The 26,430-nt window shown below is 36.4% G+C and overlaps 1 protein-coding gene across 4 annotated transcripts in view; it reads right to left on the bottom strand.

Moving 5' to 3' along the window:
- LOC121732077 (leucine-rich repeats and immunoglobulin-like domains protein 3) overlaps window positions 1-26,430 on the bottom strand; it is a 141,751-nt gene that overhangs the window by 15,901 nt on the left and 99,420 nt on the right. The window contains exons 1-5 of one of the 4 annotated variants that reach the window (XM_042121862.1): window positions 17,943-18,091; window positions 12,985-13,084; window positions 8,092-8,272; window positions 3,778-3,946; window positions 155-264 (exon numbers count right to left, since the gene is read on the bottom strand). In XM_042121862.1, coding sequence (XP_041977796.1) covers window positions 155-264; window positions 3,778-3,946; window positions 8,092-8,262 — 450 coding nt within the window. In that variant the 5' untranslated portion in view covers window positions 8,263-8,272; window positions 12,985-13,084; window positions 17,943-18,091. Of the gene's footprint in view, window positions 1-154; window positions 265-3,777; window positions 3,947-8,091; window positions 8,273-12,984; window positions 13,085-17,942; window positions 18,092-26,430 lie in introns of those variants that run through there. The other 3 variants (XM_042121860.1, XM_042121861.1, XM_042121863.1) reach the window with 3 other exon arrangements.

The following is a 26,430-nucleotide window of genomic DNA, read 5'->3' as shown; positions in this document are numbered from 1 at the left end:
TGAAACCACAGAGTAGATAATAGTACAAGTAAACCACAGAATAGATAATAGTACAAGTAAACCACAGAATAGATAATAGTACTGCTGAAACGCAGGTGTCCTAAAGCGTGGAAGTAAGCCTTAATGAGGCTTTACAGTTGACGTCAGTACCTACCTTATTATGGTTCATGTTGAGTATGAGCAGGTGGTTCAGATGGGTGAAGGACGACGTGGGGATGGTCGCCAGGTTGTTCTGAGACACGTCCAGCTGTGTCAGCTTGTTACCTGTAACATGTATGTTAGTGTAACCTCTGTATAAAAAGATAAAAACTGGTAAAGAGATACCATCGAAGAAATTTTTAACGTGGGAGAGCCATGCTTCAGCACGAATGGGCCGGCTCGACCGGAGAAATATCACGTTCTCACAGAAAACCGGCGTGAAACAGCGCTTGCGCTGTGTTTCGCCGAGTGAATTTACCGGAGGCCCAATCCCCTACCCTATTCCCTTCCCCACCCTCTCCTATTCCCTTCCCTTCCTTACCCTCCCCTATTACCCTATTCCCTCTTTAAAGGCCAGCAACGCACCTGCAGCTCTTCTGATGCTGCGAGTGTCCATGGGCAACGGAAGTTGCTTTCCATCAGGTGACCCGTTTGCTCGTTTGTCCCAATATTTCATTTAAAAAAAAATTGATTCATAGGCAGTTGACGGACCTATTGCATTTGGTCAGACTAAGTTAATTTAATATTACTTTTGATTTTTAGGCTGGGTTTAACATAACACCACCAAATTACGTTACGTAGATCTACCGACTGCCTATAAATCAATATATCTGATAGATGATGATATGTTTTGCTTTTGGATATTATTTAAAAACAGCTTTCGTAACAGCTGGTACAATATTGTATTGACAATTAAGGTCTGTATACACAGTAAATATGTTTATTGGTAAAAATATCGATTAAATGATATCGAATCGAAAATTTAAAGCATTAAAAATAAAAGTACGAGCCTCGGGCCTCGGCGCAGTTCAGTTTTTTTATCTCAGTGCCAGACCAAAATACAATTCGCACAGGATAGTTTTGACAGCTTATACCAATTTAATAATTATAATATTATTATTATTCGGGGCGTAATAACTAATAACTGTTTTAGTAAATAAGAGTCTATTCTAATTTCTATGTACTTGCGGGCAGAAGTACAGCAAAATAATGTCCAAATATTCTATAAAAACGACCAAAAGAAAATACGATGGCAAAATAGATAATTTACTTCAAATCTGTGGTATAAGGCTGTGAGCTTAATTTTTTCAGACATTAATAATGATAGCTTTTTTTCATAAAATAATATTGATGGGAAAACAACGCACCTGGCCAGTATTTACCGGGCAGCTAATGTATCAATTTATAACAATTAACATAACGAGAAACGTCATTAAACGTAATTATATCCATTTTGTAAATTGCATGGGTTATTGATTTTATAATAAGTAGTAGTATTTTTTGTGAATGTTCTTAGGCAAAATAGTATTTTTAAATGGGTTTTATTGCATCAGAGACAAAATTATAGTCCTTACAAATACGTCTCTGTCACTCACAAAAATATCTACTCTGTGTGTACGTAAACGTTATGCACCATAATAGGGATGATGACAAGGTCAAAGATTAGCGAATTTTGTTAATAAAATAAAGAAATCACGGTGAAAAATAAGTGTTCCCAAAATTTCAGCTCAATAGCATTTTTATTTTTTTTGTTATGCGCCTTCAAAGTTGGATAATCAAGTCGATTTTTTTTTCAATTAAATTTCTTAATATTTGTATACCATTCGATAACTTATGCAATTAAAAGCAACTTTTGTTATGAAACCACTTTCATAAGCGCAATATTTAGTATACCTGTCGAACAAAGTTCTCTCCCGATGCGTACAAACTACGAAAGAGTGACGTCAGTCTTTCGTAGCACTTTGTATGGAGCGTTTCGGGCAGGTCTATTTTATGAGATGTTTGAATTAATAAATAAATAATAAATAAAAAATTGGTTTATTTATCTCACCACAGGTACAATACAAGATGTTTTACACACTTTACAAAGTTATCACAACTTATGTGGGAGACTGGTGCCTAAACTAGGCGTAGCCTGTATTTCAGGACACCAGGATCTCGCTCGTTTTTTCTAGCTAGTCACACGGAGTAGTGAACTTATTATTATTGTTACAGAATAGATAATAGTACAAGTTATTGTGTAGCTTATAGGGTGTGAGGGTTGGTTGTGCTTTTGTGTGTGTGTGTGTGTGTGTGGTGTGTGTGTGTGTGTGTGTGTGTGTGTGTGTGTGTGTGTGTGTGTGTGTGTGTGTGTGTGTGTGTGTGTGTGTGTGTGTGTGTGTGTTTACGTGTAGGTGTGTGTTAGTCCGGTACAGTTATCAGTTTTTCTGTGTTTTCGTAGTTAAGAGTTAGCAGCCATTCATTAATTTTACTTTTGCAAGATGTCTTCGTCAGGGAGTAAATGTTTAATATTTTATTAATTTTTTTGTAAACATGTCCTCCAATAGAACTGAAGAAACGATTGGAGAATATTGAATTGTCATATCTTAGTGATTTTTTAAGCTATCAGAGTCATTCTTTCAGCAATGTTTCTATTTTTTAAGGGTCTTTCAATTACCAATAAGAAAAAAAATTGTCATCAAGCCTATTATTGTCTTCTATACAGTAATTTGTAACATTCATTGTTCGGCAACGTTCAAGACACTAATTGTCAGGAAAGGACAAAACAATCTGTAACTACGCCTATCTTATATCTTTAAACGAGCAATTCTTGTATTAATATTATAAAGATTATATTAATAGTATTATAATATTATAAAGCGGAAGAGTTTGTTGGTTTGTTTGTTTGTTTGAACGCGCTAATCTCAGGAACTACTGGTCCGATTTGAAAAATTATTTCAGTGTTAGATAGCCCATTTATGAAGAAAGGCTATAGGCATTATTTTATCATGACAAGGCTAATAGGAGCGAAGAAATAGAGGAAAATGTGGAAAAAACGGGGGAAATTATTTGAAAGGTCTTATCTCACGAACTACTGGAGCAATTTTTCTGTTATTTGACACAGATAAGAAGTAGACCACGTGAAGGATCATAGACTATTTTTTGTGGACTAATTTGTCTGTGAAATATCTAATTTACGCGGGCGAAGTTGCGCGGAACGTTATATTTCGCGTGGTCACGACATCACGCGTAAGCGGCTGGGCCCATTTTGCTGAAATTTGGTTTAAAGATGCTTTGAGTCCCGAAAAAGGACAAGGAATACTAATTTTGTCCCGGAAAATGTACGGTTTCCGTACAATAAACTTTTATGATTATCGCCTAAACTATTCAATCTAGATTTTGATGAAATTTGGTATGGCAATACTTCCAGTCTCGGGAAAGGACAAGGGATACTTTTTATCCCCGAAAATATACGGTTTACGGTTAAAGTTTAAAGTGCGGGACTTTAAACTTTTTATGATTCTAAAAAAACTAAAGTCCACGCGGACGAAGTCGCGGGCAACAGCTAGTATTATATATAAATGGATACACGGAATCAGCTCCAACGATTTTCATGAAATTTAGTATATAGGGGGTTTCGGGGGCGATAAATCGATCTAGCTAGGAATCATTTTTAGAAAATGTAATTTTATTCGTGTTTTATCGGATAACGAGCAAAGCTCGGTCAAATAGCTAGTATTATATTATACCCAATATAGATCTTTTTATCGGTACCCACTACCCAGGAGTCAATATTCTCCTCGAAATTTAAAAACTCACCAATAGAACTGAGGGAGGAGTCTTCTATGACAGCGAGGCTGCTGTTGTGGACAGTGAGGTGGCGGATGTCCAGCCCCAGGAAGATGTAGGAGGGCAGCTTGGCAAGGTTGTTGTGCCGCAGCTTCAGGTAGAAGATTATCATCGGCTTCGAACGCAGTGTGTTCATAGCCTAGAACAATATTAGGTACACATACATTATTTTTATTTTTTTATATTATTTATTTAATAAATTATTATTCAATAATTTATTGTTCACAAGAAATAATACGAAATGACAATATACACAGTAAAACGACACAAAGGATCTGCCTATTTCTAATAAAAATCTCTTCCAGCAGCCCTAGGGAGAGATAGGATTGAGACAGCAGATAGAACGTGCACTATCATTGTGAATACATAATAATATTATATCAACACTGTATACGATATACGATAGTATATTTTAATTATAAACAAAAAGAATTGATATTTTTATATTTGCTAATTAAAAACTGAATTATAATTACTATGCTCGTATAATCTGTGATTCAGATAATCTTAAGGAGGAAAACAATCCATATCACTTGTGCGCGTCGATCACCCAAAAATATTGAGTGATTATGAAAAGCGGTGATCATCATGTACTCGATCATTTGCTGGCATACCAATATTATTAATAATACGAAAGTTTGTCTCTCTGTCCATTATCTCTTCAAGCTTAAATTGGTTTGAAGATAGCTTAAATTTCTGGAAAGGTTTAAAGGCTTGTTTTAACGAAAATAAAGTATGCTTTTTTTAATTCCCAAAATTAAAATGCTACATCATGTATTCCATAAAAAATATGATTGACTAACAACACTAGCAATATAAAAACTACAGTAAAAGTCGGTGCGATGAAGAAATAAATTACTCCTCAATGGAAAAACAGCAACGTAGTCTATTCCGGACGTTGAATTTTTCCAAGCGTGGAAAACAAAAGAAACTTGTTAACAAAGTTATTAGCTTTTTACTGCCTATAAGTAGAATGAACAACAAACTATACATATAACATGTTAACATATCGCAGTCACCTGGTTAAATCTGTTATTTGATTGAATTACTAGCTTTATTGAATGAAACCATATTTTAATTTACAGTCAAAGACGTGACGAGTTGGCCTTTACTTAAGACGTTAAACGTTACAGTCAACGACTTAACGAGTTGGCCTTTAGTCATTCAATGAAATGGTTTCACTCAAACATTCGCTAGTCATTCAATTAATGATTCAACCAGATGACTGCAACAGACCTACACAGTCAACATCTCAATGGGTTGGCCTTTAGTCATTCAATTAAATGGATCCATTCAATGAATTCGCTAGTCATTCAATCAAAAGGCAGATTCATCCAGATGACTGAAACAAACCTACCCATCAATTTTGGGGCTTCGCTAACATTGTAATGGGGCATGGATGCAAAGCAATCAAAATGACGCCAGAGATAACTTTTATTGTGGCCAAAAGCATATTATAGTACATTACGCACCTAGGGCAGGAAAATAAGAAATGTCTCAGATCACATGTAATTGTTGGACGAGGCGAAGCGTGATCTGAGGCTTTCTTATTTACTGCCCATGGTGCGTATACTATTTTTCTCATCGACGGAGGCGAAAAACGACAACATCGGTAAGCGCAGCGGGAAGAAAGTTGTCATTTTTTCGCCCGGAGATGAGAAAAATAAAATTCTTGGATGATATTTCCAGGCGAGTGTAAAAGCTGACTCTCAAGTGACATTTAACGATTCGGCGGTGTTAGTCTATTAATTTGACCTGCCTTTGGCCTTTGGCACGAAACAGCCTTGTAAGACTGTCATTTTAATTAATTATTATTATAGTATAACTTATATTGTGGCCGCGAGAGCCAGACCTTCCTTCGTTTCGTAAAGCTGAAAGTTTACCTGTTTGTGACCTTAACAGAAGTAAGAACGACCAGCAACTATGGAGTTTCAGTCGCGGTTACTTTAGGAGGTATCCAGTTCTGAAGGTCTACCTGACCTTTGAGAAGAAGTAAAGCTCAATCTCATAGCTTAAATTCTTCGCGGTAATTTGAGTCACCTCTTCTTCCACTTCCAGTGCGGGTACATTTTTGACAGATGCTTCCTACTGCTAGACACCATAAAAGTTTAACACTTTAAGAAAGTTTAGGGGTGGAAAGCAACTGTCAAAAATCATGTCCGGCACTGGAAGACGAGATTCCTGCACTCACCGCGAAGAATATAAGCTATGAAATTGAGCTTTACTCTTCCTCGAATATACATACATGTAGACCTTCAGAACTGGATACCTCCTAAAGTAACCGCGACCGAAACTCCATAGTTGCTGGTCGTTCTTGCCTCTGTTAAGGTCACAAACAGGTAAACTTTCAGCTTTACGAATCGAAGCAAGGTCTGGACCTCGCGGGCTCTTGGTCCATTGCTGTATTAAAATACATTAAGGTCATGTTTCATTACTTTCTGATAAAGTACCGAATAGGCTATTCACAACTTTTATAACAGATTCTCCAGACAGATCTGTCAAGTTCATTGGTGGATAAGGCTATCTATATATGATAAGTGACGAATAGGCATTCGTCACTTATCAGAAAGTGGTGAAACAGGCCCTTAAAATTACAGCTTGAGTTTGAGCAACAACACTTCACTTCAGAAGTACAAACCATTTTTATCTTAAAACTGAGAAAATAAAGGTAAATTGTTATTGTTTCTGAACAAAAATAAAAAACACAAGGAGCAAAAAGCTTAATGCAATTTCTGGCTTTGAGCTTTAATACTAGACTGCGGTTTCGCCCCCACTAGAAGATTAGAAATGCTGTAGCGAAGAGATGAATATAATATTTTCTTTTTAAACATTTTATTCTCGCTAAAGTAATGTTGAGAATACAGAAATAGATGACTTTAAATGCTATATTTAATATTAGGTATAAATTATATTAAATGATTTAGATTAAATGGTATGAAATCTTATCAACAAAGGATGTTGCTGTGTTGTACGATGAAACTTAAAACATAAAAATTGTTACCCGGAACCTATACATTTTTCCCGATAAATTTATCCTATATCGTTTCCCGGGACTCGAAATCTACATACTAAAATAAGTGAATTATACTGTAATATGGCGGTAGCGGTCATTGACTCCATGTCAAAAACTTGTTATTTTCTATACAAAGCCACGATTGACAACATCAGACACTTCATTGTTAATCGCGGATTATATAGAAAACTAGCTGTTACCCACGACTTCGTCCGCGTCAACAAAATGTAAAATACATAGTTAAAAAATAAAAAAGTAAAAATATGTCCTCCTCTTTTTTGGAAGTCGGTTAAAAAGTAGCCTAAGTTACTCGTTATTACATCAGCTATCTGCCAATAAAGGTCCGGTCAAAATCGGTCCAGCCATTTCGGAGATTAGCCGGAACAAACAAACAGACATACAGACAGACAAAAATTCTAAAAATTGTTATTTTGGTGTAAGTACCGTCTAAATATTCATATGCATGTAGTAAAAAACGGTTATTTCAATATTACAAACAGACACTCCAATTTTATTTATATGTATAGATGTATAGATGGCAAGTCATCTCCATTGACAGGGAGTCAATGACCGCTACCACCATGTTTCGCCGAGTACAGTATAGTAATATTTTTATGTGTGCTTCCAGTTTCATATACTTACTGTTTTTAATTACTAATAAATAATAAAAGATTCTGTAATAATAATTGATAGTCTATGCTACTTTACTTTTAGGTTCCTGCTGCATAAGCGTTGTGTAAATATACAAGTGATCTATAGAATGAGGGTTTTCGATATTATATCATTTGCCACCAGAGGGACAGTAGGGTATTTCGTGTCAAATGTCGTGTTAGACAGACATAATATCACAGCTATATCGTGATATGTGGATGCTATTTCGTGACATATGATATGATATAACTATAGCATTATATTATGGCTCATCGCAATAGCAAAGTAAATAGAACTAACGTGTAGGCCGACTCAGAAGAGATCTCGAAATTTATACGACGTAGTACGTCATATCGGCCGGCGCGCACCGTACCACTGCAGAGTACTTTATTATAATATGCATCGTATTTATGAAACATGTCGAAAGCAACTAAACGTAGATACGCCCGTTTGTTTCAAACTCAAAATATTTATTTCTAAATAGGTTAACAAAGTTAACACTTTAGAACGTCGTGTCTACATGAGGCGTACCACCGGTTCGGGAAATACCCCGCCGAGAAGTCTCGTTTCAAGTCGAGGTATTCCTTAGTTCTGTCTACTCCGGCAATAGTCCTTCCTACCTTCTGTATGTGCTGCTGCTCGGTGAACTCACAGAGGATGTCCAGGCCGTTCTTCTTGACGGTGCATGTGCAGGGCGCGATGGTGTTCTGCGGGGGACACTGCTGGGCGCCCTGCGGGTGCGCCGGCCGCGCCAGCAGCGCCACGCAGCACAGCACCAACCAGCGCAGCATTGCGCTATATCTGCGCCAACAAAAATATCTTAGAGCCTTACATCAGAGTCAACAGAGTCTCTTAGTTTAAAAGTTGACAAAAAACTTGAGAACATGTAGATACGGAAAAATAATATTTGAAAACAGCGCCACAATGATTCAAATAATTTCTACTGCAAAGTGAGATATGAACAAAAAAGAATGTGATATGAAATAATGCGTCGCTAAATGGCTCTTAAGATGCTTTGAGTCAAACTAAAAGAAACCAGGACTTAAAATAAAACAAATTACAATTTAACCTCTAGACAACTAGTTTACATTTCAAAGTTAGTTCGTGTTAACTTTGTACCTGCTAATATTTTAGCTCGTGTACCGGATATTGACAAAGTTTGTTTGACGATAGCAGCGAATATACACTGTAACCGTGTTGTAGTTTAGTTTAAGTTACATTTTAAAGTGTTTACAATATTTCTACTGTTATAACTTATAGCGTAACTGGAAAAAACCTTTTAATTATTGATTTACAAAATTAGGTGTACCGTGTACCTCATTAGTAATTAGATGGCTAGAACCAGCCATTGGTTCGATTGAATTCTACAGGGTGTAACAAAAACAAGTGATAATACTTTAGCGTGTGTACGTGTTCCTTGTAGAGAGTTCACTGTGAAAGTCAAGAAAATCTAGCTGTCCCGGTGAACTTCGTGTCACTTTAAAACCTTCCCTGAACTTCTAAGAATATTTTAAGACTAAAATTGGGTTACTAACATAATTTTCATACAAATTCTGCGTTACTAACACAATTTTCATACTAACGCTGTTCTCATACAAAAACGTCATTTTGACAGTTCTCCAATTTACCAGTATTTATTTAAAGCCTTGGTGCACTATATATGTTTTAAATTGTAATTTTCCATCTTTTTAGTAAAAGATGGCCCCGTGCGAGTTTCTTACGCCGGTTCTTCTCGCCGGGTTAGTTCCCGAACCTGTGGTAGGCACCTTAGTGAAATAATATTTCAAAAATCTTAAATATATTAATTTATGTATAATATTATAAAAAATCCAGAAATATATCGATGCAATGAACATTTTAGTTCTAATACGATTTAACAGATGGCGTTTTATTTTTTACTTCATTGTAACATAGAACTAATCATACTTATTAGTTAGTATGTTTTTGTTTATAATTTTTAATACGTTAGAATATTATGTTTAATCACTTGGTATAATAATAATCAATCTATCTTATCTTAAAGAACTCCTACTGCATTTCTAATATATGTGACAAGTTGACAACAGAAGGCGCTCTAAAATAAAGGAGTTCGAGTGTACCGTGTTGGCCTATATTCCATCCAGAAAATATATCAATGAAATCAACATTTTAATTCTAATATATGAAAACAGAAGGCGTTTTATTTTTTACTTCATTATTGTAACAGAAGTCAGAACTAATCATACCTACTTTATTATATATTGTTTTTATTCATAACTAGCTGTTGCCCGCGACTTCGTCCGCGTGGACTTTAGTTTATAGCTCGCGGTGTCAACAAAATTTGTGTCAAATTTAAAAACTTTTTAAAACCCTGGTAAGTGGTACCCCTCTTAGGGCCGCGCTACACCGAAATGGCAGCGCTTAAAGTGCTCGCCTCGCCGCTGCCATTCTGGTGTAGCGCGGCCCTTAATTAATCAAAATACCCAAAAACAGCTGTGCAGTGTGCACATAATCTATAATAATTATAAATGCGAAAGTATCTCTGTCTGTCTGTCTGTCTGTCAGTCTCGCTTTCACGCCAAACGTCAAAACTACCGAACCGATTGTAATGAAATTTTGTATACAGATAGTCTAAAGCCTGAGATACGACAAAGGCTACTTTTTTACTGGAAAAAAGGGTTGTAAGGGGGTGAAAATGCGTAAATTTGTTCAAATTAAGTTAGTTCCAACAATTCATAATAGATGGCGCCGTGCGTCTTCTACATCGCGCTGACGCTTGCTCAAAAGTCTTTCTATAAGACGTGGTATCATCTTACATTTAAGTTTAGTTTTTTTTCGATCGTTATATCAATTCTACGTTATTAAATAACTCAGTACTTTATATGTGCAGTGACGTAACCTTAAACCTATCAATGATAAATAGTTTATGGGTAAAGTTTTGTAATTGGAGGGCTAAATAAGCTTTAAAATTTGGCATAAAATATAAAGTTTAATATAAAAAAATGAAATTCTTATTGTTTGCACACTGCACAGCTGTATTGAATTAAGGGGTACCAGGGTTTTTTTATAAAAACTTTTGACTCCAATTTTGTTGACATCGCGCGCTATAAACTGAAGTCCACGCGGACGAAGTCGCGGGCAACAGCTAGTATATACTAGCTGTCCCGGTGAACTTCGTGTCACTTTTAACCCTTCCGTGGTGGACTTCAACGAATATTTTAAGACTAAAATTAGCCCAATCCTTTCAGCCGTTTTCGAGTTATAGCGCAACTAACACATTAGAAAATCCATTTAGATTACATGTAAAAATTTTAGTTCCCTTGGATTTGGTATAAGGCGTCGCATAAAATGACTCGTAACAAAATATTTATCTCTTCTCAATTATTCGCAATTATTATCGTATACAATTTACGTCTGAGTACTTATATCCATGTTAATCGATAGAGAATCATTACAAGTTGCAATCAATACCCAGCTGGGAATACATCGTGTTTGGATTCGGTCGTTGTTTAGGATCGTGTTTGCTCTGCTCGCTAGTGTGGGTTCGTTATATATGCATGTGCTTGGCAATTCCTTTGTGTTGTGGTAATGAATAAGTAATTTTCAGGCACTTGGATTACTACCTGCAATCTTCGTATAGCTGTTCAGCCTTAGGCTGCCTTACATCTCATTCAAATAGTACGTATTTAGCATTTATTCGCATGTAAGGGTCAGTTTACAGTCTAACCGGCGATGCGATACAATGTATTTGAAAAGAGTCACTCACAATTGAATTTCATTCACTAGGAAAGTACACATTGAATTGACAGGCATTGCCACTTGTCTTGGGCTACTTATTCTGATTTTAAATGGCAATAAAAATGCATTGCATTGCCTCTTCACTTTGCAATTTGATGGTCCTAAGGCCTAGGCGCAACTCGTAGTCTTAACTCTTAACGCCTTAATACACTGCTGACTGAATCTACCAGTTTTCAGCTCACGCGTAAGCTAGACTCGCGTAGGTACTTTCTGAGCTTAGTAGATTCCGCACTATAAGCCGTTATGTTTATGTTGTATTGCAGGACAACAATATACACAAAACGGCGGCGTTACATTACGATCCGAGTTTCGAGGCATGAGAATTAGGTAGCTTTATAAAGGTAGCAAACTTAGAGCCAGTCTATACGGATCGCGTCATCGCAACGCAAATATTTTGACGCATGCCGGCCACACGGCCACTGCGCCGTCGCAGAGTATTTACTCTGCGATGGCGCACTTTAAAGCGTTAGCCTGATTACGAAGCAGTCTTAACGTCAACACCCCCTCGCGCTTCGTCTCGGGACTGCTGTCTGCTGCTACAAATAACCAAGGTGCCCGTCATGTGTTTGCAAACATGACGGACTCCTTGGTTATTTGAATGTAAAACAACGCAACGTCCCGCAGCACGGTGGACCGGCGATTTGAAGAAAGTGGCTGGCAGCGGATGGATAAGGGCTGCCCAAGATCGAGATGGTTGGCGCTCATTGGAGGCCTACGTTCAGCAGTGGACGGCAATAGGCTGATGATGAATGAATGAATGAAAACAACGCAACGGCAATGCTGCGTCGACGCAACGCGCCATGTGGAATGGCTCTTACTGGTCTTTCCACTTTCGTTAGGTCTAACTTCATAAAAATTAACATTACTGTGAACGCAAACTTTTTTATATAAATGCAAACTCGCGAAACTTTCCGCTGTTTGTTTGAAAAAGGCCGATGGCGGTAAATAGCTCGCTTTATCTACTTCCGGGCTCCAGCGATACGAGGGCGGATACGAATTCAGTCAAGGTCACAATAACATCATGCGATATATAGGTACATATACCCTACATAATAAAGTTTGACTCGTGTTTTTATAAACTGAATGTACATTTTTTAGTCAAACCAAGTATGGGCTCTACATTTCATGCAAATTGAGAAAAAAAGAAAATTTTCACCCTAAAAACGTTGGTTGGAATGTTTCTTTTATTCAAAGAGATGTAGACACTTACGAGTAAGTTCCCTAATTTTATAATTTGAGGGATTTAGTGCTGTGTATGTTATTATATGAAATAATATTTCTTTCAAGGTCACATCACGAAAAAGAGGGTTGAATTGATAATGCGTCACGGCTCACGAGTCACGAGTCACGACGCCATCTCGATTTTTTGTCTGTCCAAAAATGTTTCATATATCTGACACACGGTGTACTGTGTAGTCTGCGCAATGCACATATTATTACATACGTCATACTCTCTTTTTTTTCCGTTTATGTTGGCTCTAGACAATTACTTTTCAAATTAATTTTCTTTAGACATAGACATATAACACTTTCTGATTTTAATCAGTTCGGACTTCGGGGGATTTATCTCTATAATATTTCATGTGTTATACTTTTTACATTAATTATACTTTGTTTTTTTTATTTCTTAACTTATTTATATTAGTATGTAGGTCAGTATAAAGCGATTTTTGGCTAATAATATTAGTGTAAGTAGTACTTACAATTATCGTTTTTGTCTAATACTAAAGCAGCACTTACAATGTATCGCGTGCGTGCGTCGAGTATGGCGTGCGCGGAGTGCGGGGTGTGCCGGGTCATGGGGCACTAGGTCATGTTCTAGGTGCTGCGACCGATCTGAAACAATAATTGATCAATCCTTAAAAAATAAAAATAATTTACGTGCGTAGCACTCGAGGACTGCCGCGGTAAAGTTATTACATAGCATTATCACTTTAAGTTTTTTTTTTTAATTCTCATCCCCTTGACTGTGTCAGGGCTTGTTGCTATCTTATTACATTTATTTTGTACTACATTATTAAAATTTCTTATACATAAAATTTATCACTTTAAGTTGCGCGTCGATACCGTAATGTTACTCTTAAATTATATAAGTACTAGCTGTTGCCCGCGACTTCGTCCGCGTCAACATAGTATTTAAATAACAAAGATGGATGGTCCGCTAACAAATATGAAAAAAGTAAAATATAACATCCTCCTTTTTGGAAGTCGGTTAAAAAGTAGCCTAAGTTACACCTTACTACATCAGCTATCTACCAAAAAAAGTCCTCGCAAAATAGCTCCAGCCGTTTCAGAGATTAGCCGGAACAAACTGACAGACAGACAGACATACAGACAAAAATAGTAAAAAATGTTGTTTTGGTGTATGTAGCATATATATATTTATATGCATGTAGTAAAAAACGGTTCTTTTACACAAAGAGACACTCCAATTTTATTTAGATGTATGTATGTATAGATGTATAGATGTATAGATTAACCTATCAATATACAAAAAATTAGCTGGTCAGGGTTCGTGAAAAAGTGAAATTATTATAAATTTAAAAGAATGCAAAAAAATGTAAAACCAGCAACTAAGAGATTATCTTGTATCGATTTCTTAAAAAATGTTAGGAGGTATTTGCACTTCAACGACGATAAGTAGGTCAATGTTATTCAGTTTTGGCGCGGCTTTATTCACGTCGTGCGTCACTGGCCTTTCGTAGCTGGTGCTACGAAAATCGTAGCGATGGACATCTTCTCAGAGTTTAAACGCAAGTTAGTCTGAAAGGTCCTAAGTTTTAATTATTCTTATACTTTACTAATCTATTAAGGTGACGCCGCGTTAAATTAAAAATAGTTTTGGATATTATGTCTTAGATCACTTGTTTTCTATGAGGCCGGGTTGGCCTCTCATAGAAAACAAGAAATGGAACAGCAAGAAATGGAAAGGGCGTAAGCGACAAAATGGTTTTTTCGCGTAATTTAAAAACCATAAAATAATATATTTTATAATATAAACTCTGAATAAATTATTAGTGTATGATTGAACTAATCTATATACAAATTTTGGAAGCTTAATCACTCTTCTCTGTTGGCAAAATTAGAATCCCTGTTTTATAGAGATCTTTTTAGTTGATTATTCTGTGTTATAAAAGTTGACCAATCGTGTTATGCTATGGGTGATTAAAGATAAACACATGATGAATACTGACAATTAACTTTAACTTCTTAGCTTTAGTCATTGTTGAGAAAAATCGATATCGCTGCAGCCAAATTATCAAGGCGTTACCTTAAAATATATCTAGTCAGATACTCCTAAGAAAGAAAATATTATGTGGGATGTTTAGAAATGTGATTAAATCTGACTAAAATTATTATCACTCTTTTTAAAGTAAAATTTGTCTAGTTTTGCAAGCTATCGAAATGTAAGCTTTTACGCTAGCAGCTATAACTACTATTAATTTTATTAATGATGAATATTACGGACTTTTAACAAAAATAATTTAAGTACAAACAGAGCAGTAAAACATTAATCTTAGTAGTAATTTAAAATTAGGAAGACCGGTAAAAGTAAAAAGTGTAAGAAGTTAATTTTATACCCACAAAGTTTTAATTATCACTAGAAAACCTCACCTTCGTCAAAACAAAAGAAACTAAGTTGCTCCTGTGGGAAATTGTAATTTCTTGAGATTATACTTTTGGTGTTGGCTTAAACTTCTGTTTGATATTTTTCTGTGTTTGACAAACGAAGGTATAAAGTGAAAATAAAAATACCAGACCTATTTTCAAACTTAAACCACGGAGAATGGAAAATTAAAAACAATAAAATGTTATCTAAAAAAATCATGTTATACGTATAATTAAGATACAGGATAAATGTACCTAATCACAATTTAAAATTTAAAAATTAAAAGGTTTAAACGACCTAGTTAATTAAACTCGTGACTTCTAGCAATTATGTGTCATAATAAATTAATTTTAAATGTTTGAACAAGCTAAATGGATAACAACCAGGCTTGATAACCCTTGTTAGGGATTAAATTTTCATTATAGTTAAATTATCAGGATGATATTTCGAAAAGCCGCCTCTGATTTCAATAATTTCATAGACCTGGTTGTCTTTATGATGAAGCAATTGAATCCGTTACCCATTAAGGAAACCACAATTCTAAGATTTCCTTAAAATTGTATACCGAAGCGGAAATATACTTAATTTGCTGATGTAAACTCATCTTTTTCTGTCTCTGTATAGCCTAATCCAGGGCAGCAAAATGTTTGCTCAAAGATGTAATATTATTTTCATTTATTTTGCTGTTATCCATATTTTTAGCAGAAAACCACTTGGACGGCATTATCGTCATACGATTAAAACCCTTTTTATCTAGATAAAATGAACGACTTGTTGAACAACCTATATAGAAAAAATGACCATACAAAGGCACCTCTTTTCAAACTTCGTCATATTATTATTTGTAGTTTAGCGCCTCGATGTTATGCCGTTTTGCTCATAATATTATGTGATAATTGTATATACGACATTAAAAATTTTAAAAATTAAAAATTGTATTTTTTTTTTATGAAATAAGGGGGCAAACGAGCAAACGGGTCACCTGATGGAAAGCAACTTCCGTCGCCCATGGACACTCGCAGCATCAGAAGAGCTGCATGTGCGTTGCCGGCTTTTTAAGAGGGAATAGGGTAATAGGGGAGGGTAGGGAAGGGAAGGGAATAGGGGAGGGTAGGAAAGGGAATAGGGTAGGGGATTGGGCCTCCGGTAAACTCAGTCACTCGGCGAAACACAGCGCAAGCGCTGTTTCACGCCGTTTTCTGTGAGAACGTGGTATTTATCCGGTCGAACCGGCCCATTCGTGCCGAAGCATGGCTCTCCCACGTATAGATGTGATATATATACTAGATATATACGACAAACATACATCATTAATGGTACTCATCAGTGTAAAAAATTAAAAATTGTTAAGTACCTACTAGCTTTATCATAAGACATATTATTTTGCATTAGCTGAACTGTTATGTATTTTTCAACATATTTAGCACTAGATGACGCCCGCAACTCCGTTGCGCTAAAATTAATTTACCGTACAGTTTTTCGGAACAAAAAGTATCCTATGTCCTTTCCCGGGACTCAAAGTATCTCTATGCCAAATTTCAGCAAATCGGTTCAGTGGTTTGGGCGTGAAGAGGTAACAGACAGACAGACAGACAGACAGATAGACACACTTTCCCATTTATAATACTAGATGACGCCCGCAACTCCGTTGCGCCAAAACTCGTTTATCTCGTGGGAACCGTACATTTTTCTGGGACAATTGTATCCTATGTGCTTTCCCGGGACTCAAAGTATCTCCATGCCAAATTTCAGCAAAATCAGTTCAGCGGTTTAAGCGTGAAGAGGTAATAGACAGACAAACAGACAGACACACTTTCGCATTTATAATATTAGTATGGATTACTAAATGACGCCCGCAACTCCGTTGCGCCAAAACTCGTATATTAGTCCACTTAAAAAAGAAGGTGTAGAGTGCGTGAGCTGCAACCTAAGCAATTTCTTCAGAAATGTGTTCAGGATGGCCAGAAGGTGAACATAATCCCAATAGCCCAATCCCCTACTTTATTCCCTTCCCTACCCTCCCCTAATTCCTTCCCATCCCTACCCTCCCCTATTACCCTATTCCCTCTTAAAAGGCCGGCAACGCACCTGCAGCTCTTCTGATGCTAAGAGTGTCCATGGGCGACGGAAGTTGCTTACCATCAGGTGACCCGTTTGCTCGTTTGTCCCCTTATTTCATTAAAAAAAAAAAAGTCTCCGTTCCTAGGAACGGGGACTTTTTTTTTGGGTGGAGCCAGAGTGGGGGGAAGAGTTATATCCTATGTCCTTCCCCGAGACATGAAGTATCTCCATACCAAATTTCAGCAAAATCGGTTCAGCGGTTCAAACCGCTGAACCGATTTTGCTCAAGCGGGAAGAGGTTACAAGACAAACAGACAGACAGACAGACAGACAGACACACTTTCGCATTTATAATACATAATATTAGTATGGATGAAAAGTATCGGGACATCAGCATGATGATGATAATGATTTATCAATGAGCCATGACTTTGTACTACGTTGGTAAATCACTCGGCTTGATTCGCAAATTGTAATTTGTAGCTCGTCGCTGATTCGGTACCTCCACCTGGGGTCTGCCCCACACAGCGGCTGATTTATTTTATATAATTTGTGTTACATAAACTTATTTTTGCTTATCTTTTTCTTACTTGTCATACATCTTTGATCTTTTCTTTAAATAAATCAAAGATTAATGACAAGTAAAAAAAATGATGAGAGATTAAAATTTTGCACATCGACGCTTTTCATGCTATATTTTATAAGTAAAAATGCTTCCACAAAATGCAAATGCACACCAAGGCGTACTTTCATGTTGTCATGCTTGGGTCGGTCATGTAATTTTCGTTTCTACGTGTTTATTATAGTAACTTCTGTCATATTTTGAGGGGTTCAATGAGTTACTATTTTATAGTTTAGTATTTCAAACTCCAATATTATCAACCCACGTTACCTTATAAAAGTCTATTTTGATCGTTTAAATTTTATCTATATTACATCCAAGCGTTCCCGATTAAATTTATTCCTATCTTATATTTTATACATACTTTCCTAAAGACTTTTACATATATCTTATCGAAATACCTGAATATGAAGACGTATCAAATCCAACTCATCACTTTTCACTTCACAACACTTCACAAAACTTGAATTTCGAATCAGAGTTTGAAACATTAAAATCGTTCGGAACACTTGAATTTCGAACAGGGAACGTGTACTGTCCAGGCCCCTTCGGTACATAATCCATAATGATTTGATGGGCGATCTCCGTTCGCTTATTGTGACCGTGTTATCGCGTACCAGCGGTTCAAGGCAAGATAATCGTGGTGTAATGAGTCGGTGAACTCGACTATTCCTATTATTGAAGTAAAAATTTATTTCTAGATTAACACACCCTTTGGGTTGCAGTAATATACAGGATGTAACAAAACTAAGTGATAATACTTTAGGGTATGTACGTGTCCCTTGTATAGAGTTCATTGTAAAAGTGGCTGTGCTGAAAGAGCAATTTTTTTGTGATTTGTATGGGCAAACTCATGACTCATGACGTAATCTGGGGCGCTTGCCTATATAAATCACAAAACTATTTACTCTTTCAGCGCTTCCACTTTCATGGTGAGCTCTATACAAGGTCGACATAAAAGTATTATCACTTAGTATTGTTACACTCTGTATAAACGCTTTTCTTGTACTCATTCCACTTTTCATACGAACGTCATGAGAATTTATTTTCAACCTCATATAAATTTTATGTGTTTCCAACGCTATTCAACAAATCTTTTCAAGTATCAAGATTTATTATGTAAAGATCTTTTTATACAGGCTCATTTGTCAAAGTAATAAGGGTCGGGCACTGAATGGTTTCGAGTATTTAATTGGAGTATTTGTCAATTGTGGGTCCCCGCTCGGCGATTTCGTGATCAATAGAATCATGTTAGAGACGCCATCTTTGTTTTGTACCCGACTGTACGTCGAGTGTTATGTTTTTTGTGTGTATAATTTTTAGTCCTAGAGTCTTAACAGCTAAAAAACGACTTACTAGGTGTCGTTGTTTCGTTTTAGTCATAATAGTGATAAGACTAGGAACTGGCTTCTATGGTCCTATATCGTACTTAAAAGAAGATTTTTAATTTAGTATTTTTTAACGGTAGAGTTATAAGCTTATATATATTTTGTAACCATCACCGAAAGATGAATAAAGAGTTTGTCAAAAAATTTATGAATTTTACGTCAAGATATTAATTAAATTAAAGTTAAGTAATGACTTAAATATCTCTGAGTGCTACCATAATGCTAAGTAGTCCCAGTCATGCGATTTTGCTCGATAGTTTTACTCCAAAACGAGTAATAATTACTGTGTGGACCGCAAAACTCACAGCTCGAAAGCTCGCATCGAGCCGGCTCGATGGAATTAAATATCTTCTTCTTTGTCGTTTTCTTCATTGCTGAAGGTCGTGCCTGGAAAAGTTCTCCTCTACTTTGGTTGTTAAGCTCTTCCATTTTGTTCGGTCTTCTGCTTCTCTAAGGGCGGCTGGTATTTTCAGTCCAGTGAGTGTCGTAATTTGGTCACACCATCGGGTAGGTGATCGACCCCTGTGTCGCTTGCCTTCAATTTTTCCCGTGACTATTTTCTTTGAAGCTTTCGAAGTTGTCTGGTTGCCGGCGGGCGATGTGATCAAAATAGGATAAAATTCTTCTGTAACATGTTGTCGATAGTCTGACTTTAACGCTGAGCTGGTCGAGAATAGATTTGTTAGTCCTTTTGGCTGTCCACGATATGCGAAGCATTCTTCTCCAACACCACATTTCAAATGCGTCGATCTTTTTCCGGTCTGCTGCCCGGATGGTCCACGACTCAGAAGCGTAGAGAAATTTCCAAATTCAAATTGTCCAAACATTGGTTTTCTCTGTAGAAAACCAATGTTTGGACGAGTCTTTTCTTCGTAATTGTTGATATTCTTCGATTTTGCCATATACGTGTTAGTCGGATCATAGCTGATTTGGCTATTTGCGTCCTTCTTTTGATTTCTCCATCGCTACCGCCCTGGCTCGAGAGCTATGATGATCCTAGGTAAATGAACTCGTTTAACAAACTCTAAACCTGCAAGTTCTCCGGTTCTAGAGTATTGACCAGTTCTGTCAATGAGCATTACCTTGGTTTTGTTTTGGTTGATGGTAAGTCCAACTAGTCTACTCTCATATTCTACTCTTCTAAAGAGTTCAGCAAGTTTCGCTTCTGTTGACGCAAAGAGAGTTGTGTCGTCCGCATATATTCTCAGATTACTTATTTTAACGCCTCCGATAGAGATATTCTGATTAGGCCTTTCTCTTAATATATTCACCATAGATGTTAAATAGAATAGGTGACAGAATGCAGGATGCATTCTGTCACCTATTCTATGCCTCACTCCTTTTTCGGGCTTAAAATTGGTACTATAAGGGATTCTTTCCAATCTGTTTGGAATTAAATATATCGATTTAGAATAAAACTATCGAGCCATACTGAATGTGTGGATGAAATCCCAAGCCGCAGGTTTTGTTCGACGTTATTTCTCGATGAACAAAACCGTATGTGAGTACTTAGCATAAGATCTTTAGGAGTTCTAGAAAAATATGTTAAAAGAGGTTCTTATTTTCGGTATTATCAGAATCGAACCTACTTGTTTAAGGGTTAATGTATTAACGTGTTAAAAGTTTATTCTTATCCGTTAGTCGCAAAGTAAGTCTGTCGTAAATATTTCAACTTTACTTATCGTGTATCCCTTTTAACTTTTATAAAGTTATGTAGGAGTAAAGGAGAAGAGCTTTTTATTTGGCTTTTAAATCGTTCTGTTATTTTATTTCTTTCTAGCCTATGCTGTCCCACTGCTATGAAAATTCCACCTAAAACCACTGAGCTAATTTCTATGAAATTTGGTATGGAGATACTTTGAGGCTCGAGAAAAAACTTAGGATACTTTTTATCCCGGAAAAATGTACGGTACAATGGATATAGTATCAGTTAATATACTATATTATGACATCCAAAATATGTCATAACATAGTATATTAACTGAATGATATTCAAAATCACCTAAGTTACAATGATTTCTAGTATTTTTAATGTCATTAGTAATGCCTCTATCATTAGTCGTTTCTTTAACTTTTCCTCCACTCGACTCAACCTCAATTCTCGAAAATTGTGACGTTTTGTTGAAGAAATTACATTTTACTTTACGGATTGAGGTTAAGCCGAGTAAAGAAAATCTCTAGAAAACGACCAATGATACGGGTGTTAATCTTAATTTATAAATAAATGCTTGTAACGAATTTTATTTCTTGGCAAATCATTTCAAAAGTAGATTTCGAAGAAATCCAATTCCCTCAGGTCCCGTTACTCAATTTTATAAATAAATACTAGGGTCCTTCCATGAACTGCTTCTTATATCAACGTCATTCAATCAAAAACTTAATCAGAATTAACTGAACAGAAAAATATCAATTAATCAAATCAAATCACTTGGGGATTGATGGGTTAACCCATCTATACCCAATCAGCACCCGGCTGCAGCCGCAAAACAATTGAAAATCTATTGTGTCTGCCATTCCCACGATCGATGTATTACGTCATTTCTTGCTATCTATTTAAAAAAATAATAGTTTTTATGTCAATGTAAGTAACAATTGAATTGATTTGGCTAAATAACTAACTATGCTATAAAAACAGTAAATTATACAGGGATAGAAACTATGCTCTCGTTTCCTGAAACTCAAAGTATCTTCAAACAAAATTCCATCAAAGTCGATTAAATCTTATCTTCAAGTTGCTAAGAAGTAAGGTATTCAGGCATCTACCTGATTTGAAGCCCTATTGTGAAGAAAATGAAATAAGAGTAAATTGATAAGAACCACCTCCCTCGCGACGGCGTATAAGCTAAGTTCGCCGCGACTGTCGAAAATGGATGCCGCCGATGTTCAATTTTAGAATCACAACACAGCTGGAGTTCCGAAATTTGATCCAGTGTACTGGCCAGTGCTCACGAGTCATGAATGCCGTCTTTAATCGTAACGTAAAAGTGTGACGTATTATATTATGACTTGGTTATGATGTTATTATAATACGTCACACTTGTGGCAGATGACGTCGCGTCGATTCTAGACGTCATGTGCCACAGGTTTGCCACACTTGCAAGTGTACCTACTGAGTAATTAAGGTAATATGAATATTCTGTTCTGAACAGAACGTATACACAGTAAAACAGCTACCTAGCTAAAAGACCGAGCCCACGTAGGATTATGCGGCTTCAATTCGGCTTTACCTTGCCATCGCATCTTCGTGCCTGCAGAAAATCGATTCAGACACGTCAACCTGTGGATATGGTATTAGAAAAGTTATAATGTTTCTGAATCCGAGTAGAACGTAAGTATCTATGTACTTATATATTGGATACTCCCTCTAAGTTCGACAAAAAACAAAAATATAATACTGACGTGAAAAAAATGCTGTGACACTTCAATAGTCCCACAACTAATATTGAAGACGTGAGTGAATATAAAAATGGGTAACTAACATTTCTTTCGCACAGTTTGGGAAGCTAATATAATCTGCAATACATCCAATCCACATTTTTCTCGTTTCGTCCTAAGTCCTCCATTTCATCCACTTACGTCTTCATGTATTCTCAACGCGCCTTAATATCCATCAAAATTAAAAATTTCAATTTAATCTACAAAACTCTTTATCTAGTACACACCATCTAGAAGGCTGTAGGGGATAATTTTAGAGGTGGAGAAGTTATCGATCGCGTACAAGTTCTGGGCTATTTTAGCTTTAACGGGACCTTATGCGGACGACATAAGGGTCAATATCATTGAAACTGCGAGGTAAAATAAGTCAGAACGGCGTAAGTATTCGGGTCAGGTGGTAATCCTGAATATTCCACACGTATCCGGAACTTTATTGGATAATTCGGATAAATTGTATACTGCCTAGATTTAATTATTATCAACAGATTGGGACTACATGTGTTTATTCTAGCTTTGTACACTAACCTAGGTCTTGTATAATAGTTATTCTCTATGTAAATATTTTAGTAAGAGAATATCTACAGGTTGTTGCAAAATAAAGTGATAACACTGTAAGAGCCCCTGTATAGAGTTTATGCCTCACGTGCGCTGTTGACGGCGCTATAGTAACGCATGCCCTTGATGAACAAAAAAAGGCACAGTGTGGACAAAGCTAAAGAGATAGTTACAGTGCTGTGGTCGAATTGTCTCTTCTGTCAACAGTTACGTCACATTGCGGTTTGTCGCCGAGAATAGTGATAATTTCCCTACATCATTAAATAATATTTGAGTTGATTTTACTCTATTTTTATTTCATTTATTTATTATGGGCATTGCGCAAGCGTCCCGGTGACATAAGTATTCCCATTTAATATGTTTGTCAATCGCAAAGACGACAAACGTCGCTAAAGAAATTATAACCTCAAAATATGGAAATATTTTGAGGTTATAATTTTTTTGTTTTGCTAAAAAAAGTCACTAGAAATCACGTTAATGTGTGCGCCGTCTACAATATTGTTATAATATCCATATTTTCCATACTCATTATAATAAATGAGAAAGTGTGACCTTTTCTTATCTCTTCACGCCTTAAACCGCAGAACCGGTTATGATGAAATCTGGTATGGAGAACCCGGGAAAGGATATAGAATCCTATTTATCCTGGAAAAATGTACGGTTCCTGCGCTATTTACTGTTAATTCTTGTGGTCGCTAATGACAAATAATTAAAAAAAAATTGCACAAAAGAGTTTAACGGCGTTTATCTAATATAATATCTAGTGTGGTATATTTCCAAAAGCCATTGAATTAGCACAAAATTGCTGAGTAAAATGCTTCGTACAGTGAACGAAAGTCTACCCTATAATTTTACAATACTTAATAAATAAAACGCTCAAAATTCAGCTGGTAGCGTTCTTGAAACTTTTACGTTTTCAGAAACTTATTATCTTCAGAAACAATGTAAAAAACCTTACATTGCAATGTTTTTTCCCTGAAAGACATGTACGTATAGATATACTTATTCTTATCATTTATTCTATATGAAATTGTATTATTTTTTTGGTTATTTATAAAAGTAACTAGATAACGCCCGCAAATTTTCCGGGATAACAAGTATCTTGTGTCCTTATTGGGACTCGAAAATATCTCCATACCAAAATTTCAGAAACATCGGTTCAGTGGTTTGGACGTGAAGAAATAACAGACAGACAGACTGACACACTTTCGCGTTTATAATATTAGTATGTATTACCATGATAAGACGGTCCTTTGCTCGAGATCACACAGATAACTTCGTGAGTGCGTACAGAAGTGTACACTTTTGTTACGTACCCGTCCTCTTATGTTCGTAGCTAATGGAAATATATTGTTTGTTACTTTGTTTGCTCGCACCGTAACTCGTGGCTTCGAAAATATTTCTAAAAGGATTCGACATCAGAAGGAAAATATCTGACGGAATTTCTGAGTGGCGAAAGGGCTAAAAGAAGATGACGAAAATATTATGTCTCTGATTTCTCAATATTATGAGGAAACTGAGTATTAATTTTTTCTTTCCAGCGGCCGATGATAAAAAAGTTTGTGCACTTTCAAAAGACATAAAACCGGCCAAGTGCGTGTCGGGCCACGCGCAATATAGGGTTTCGTAGTACCGCTTGTTTTTTTTTTTAATTTTTGTATGGTCAGTGAATATACATATTTTATGACGTGTTTTACACTACTAACAACATCATCTCAGTTACTTTCAAAGGAAAGAAAAAAATGTATTCGGCGCGAAGTATAACTTCGCCGAATACATTTTTTTTAGTTGGTCGACTATTACTCAATAACTTATGAAGTCTTCTTAGCCGTTATAGTCTTCCTTTTAAATTTAGCATGTTTCCTATAACTCCCGAGAACTTTTTCACATTTCCAGAAGCAACCGTTTAGCTGGTAGAAGAGGGGACACTGGACTCTAACGATTTTTTCTACTTTAAAACTTCATATTTCACAAACGGATCCCTAAATTGGAAAATGATCTATGAATACTCATAATATTATTTGAAAACCTATCCAACGACATCCCACACGATGGGTTGGACGCGAAAAAAAATTCATACCCGCTTGATGTGTAGGGAAGGCACCATAAAAAAAAATTAAAGATTTTATGTACCATTTTGTCGGGATGATTAATATGTGTATTCATGCCAAATCACAGCTTTGTAGGTTCTGTAGTCTCTGAGCAAAACTGCGGACAAACAGACAGACAGACAGACAGACAGACGGATAGGCGGACAGACGAACGGACAGACCGAAACTATAAGGGTTCCTTGTTGACTACGGAACCCTAAAAAGGTGATAGAATGGGAAGTTTAAGTTCCTAACTGCTGCACTCAGGGACAAATATTAATTAATTTAATGTTTTAAATGAAGACATTTACATAGGCCCCATACATTATCTGTCAAACTCTTCATTAAAATCATTAAATTTTTTTTATTTCTTTTATGAAATAAGGGGGCAATCGAGCGAACGGATCACCTTCCGTCTTCTTCCGTCGCCCATGGACACTCGCAGCATCAGAAGAGCTGCATGTGCATTGCCGGCCTTTTAAGAGGGAATAGGGTAATAGGGGAGGGTAGGGATGGGAAGGGAAGGGAATAGGGGAGGGTAGGGAAGGGAATAGGGTAGGCGATTGGGCCTCCGGTAAACAAGCGGTAAACTCACTCACTCGGCGAAACACAGCGCAAGCGCTGTTTCACGCCGCTTTTCTGTGAGAACGTGGTATTTCTCCGGTCGAGCCGGCCCATTCGTGCCGAAGCATGGCACTCCCACGTATAAAATATAATATCTCTGAGCTCTGAGTACTGCAGTTAGAGTTACTTCTAGAGGAGGAGGCAAAATTCTAGGCCTACGAGTCAGTTCCGGGTTCAGATTTAGACATAATAGCACAAAAGCTAATGTCACGTTATTTCATATAATATTTTAATACCTCGATCGTGGGATTGGACGACACGTTAGATATTAAACGATATTATACGTATATTTAAAAGAACGTGGCTTTAGTCTGGAAAATATTCAAAGGAATTCTAAAAAACAAATTTTCAGAAAGGTTGAATTGTGAATAAAATATTCGTGTAAAATACGAATTTTCTTCCAAAAAATTTCGGCTATTTTATTAACCTTTGACCTACTTTTTCTACCAAATGATTCAAAAAGGAGATATTACTCCAACATTTTCATTCTAGAGGCAGCACTAGTAAAAAAAGTTTTGTTCGACGTTTAACAACTAGCGTTTTCAGCATCTACAACTGCCCCGGGGCAGGGCGGGCCGAATGGATACAGAAATAACCGAAGTTTAAATTATTACTACCTAACTATAGTTTGTGCGCTTTATGATGATATGGGTGACACACACTGACCTCCATTATACAAGTACGCTGGACTGATGATACCCTTTGAAATGACAGCTATTTTTTGTGCCTATTTGAAGCGGAATCAGCTCCCCCATTATTAGGGATAGGAACTAAATTTGACGTAAAAATGACGTTTG

This window comes from Aricia agestis, chromosome 11 (assembly GCF_905147365.1).
Source record: "Aricia agestis chromosome 11, ilAriAges1.1, whole genome shotgun sequence".
Taxonomy (NCBI): Eukaryota; Metazoa; Arthropoda; class Insecta; order Lepidoptera; family Lycaenidae; genus Aricia; species Aricia agestis.
This window is presented reverse-complemented; position numbering and strand designations above follow the sequence as displayed.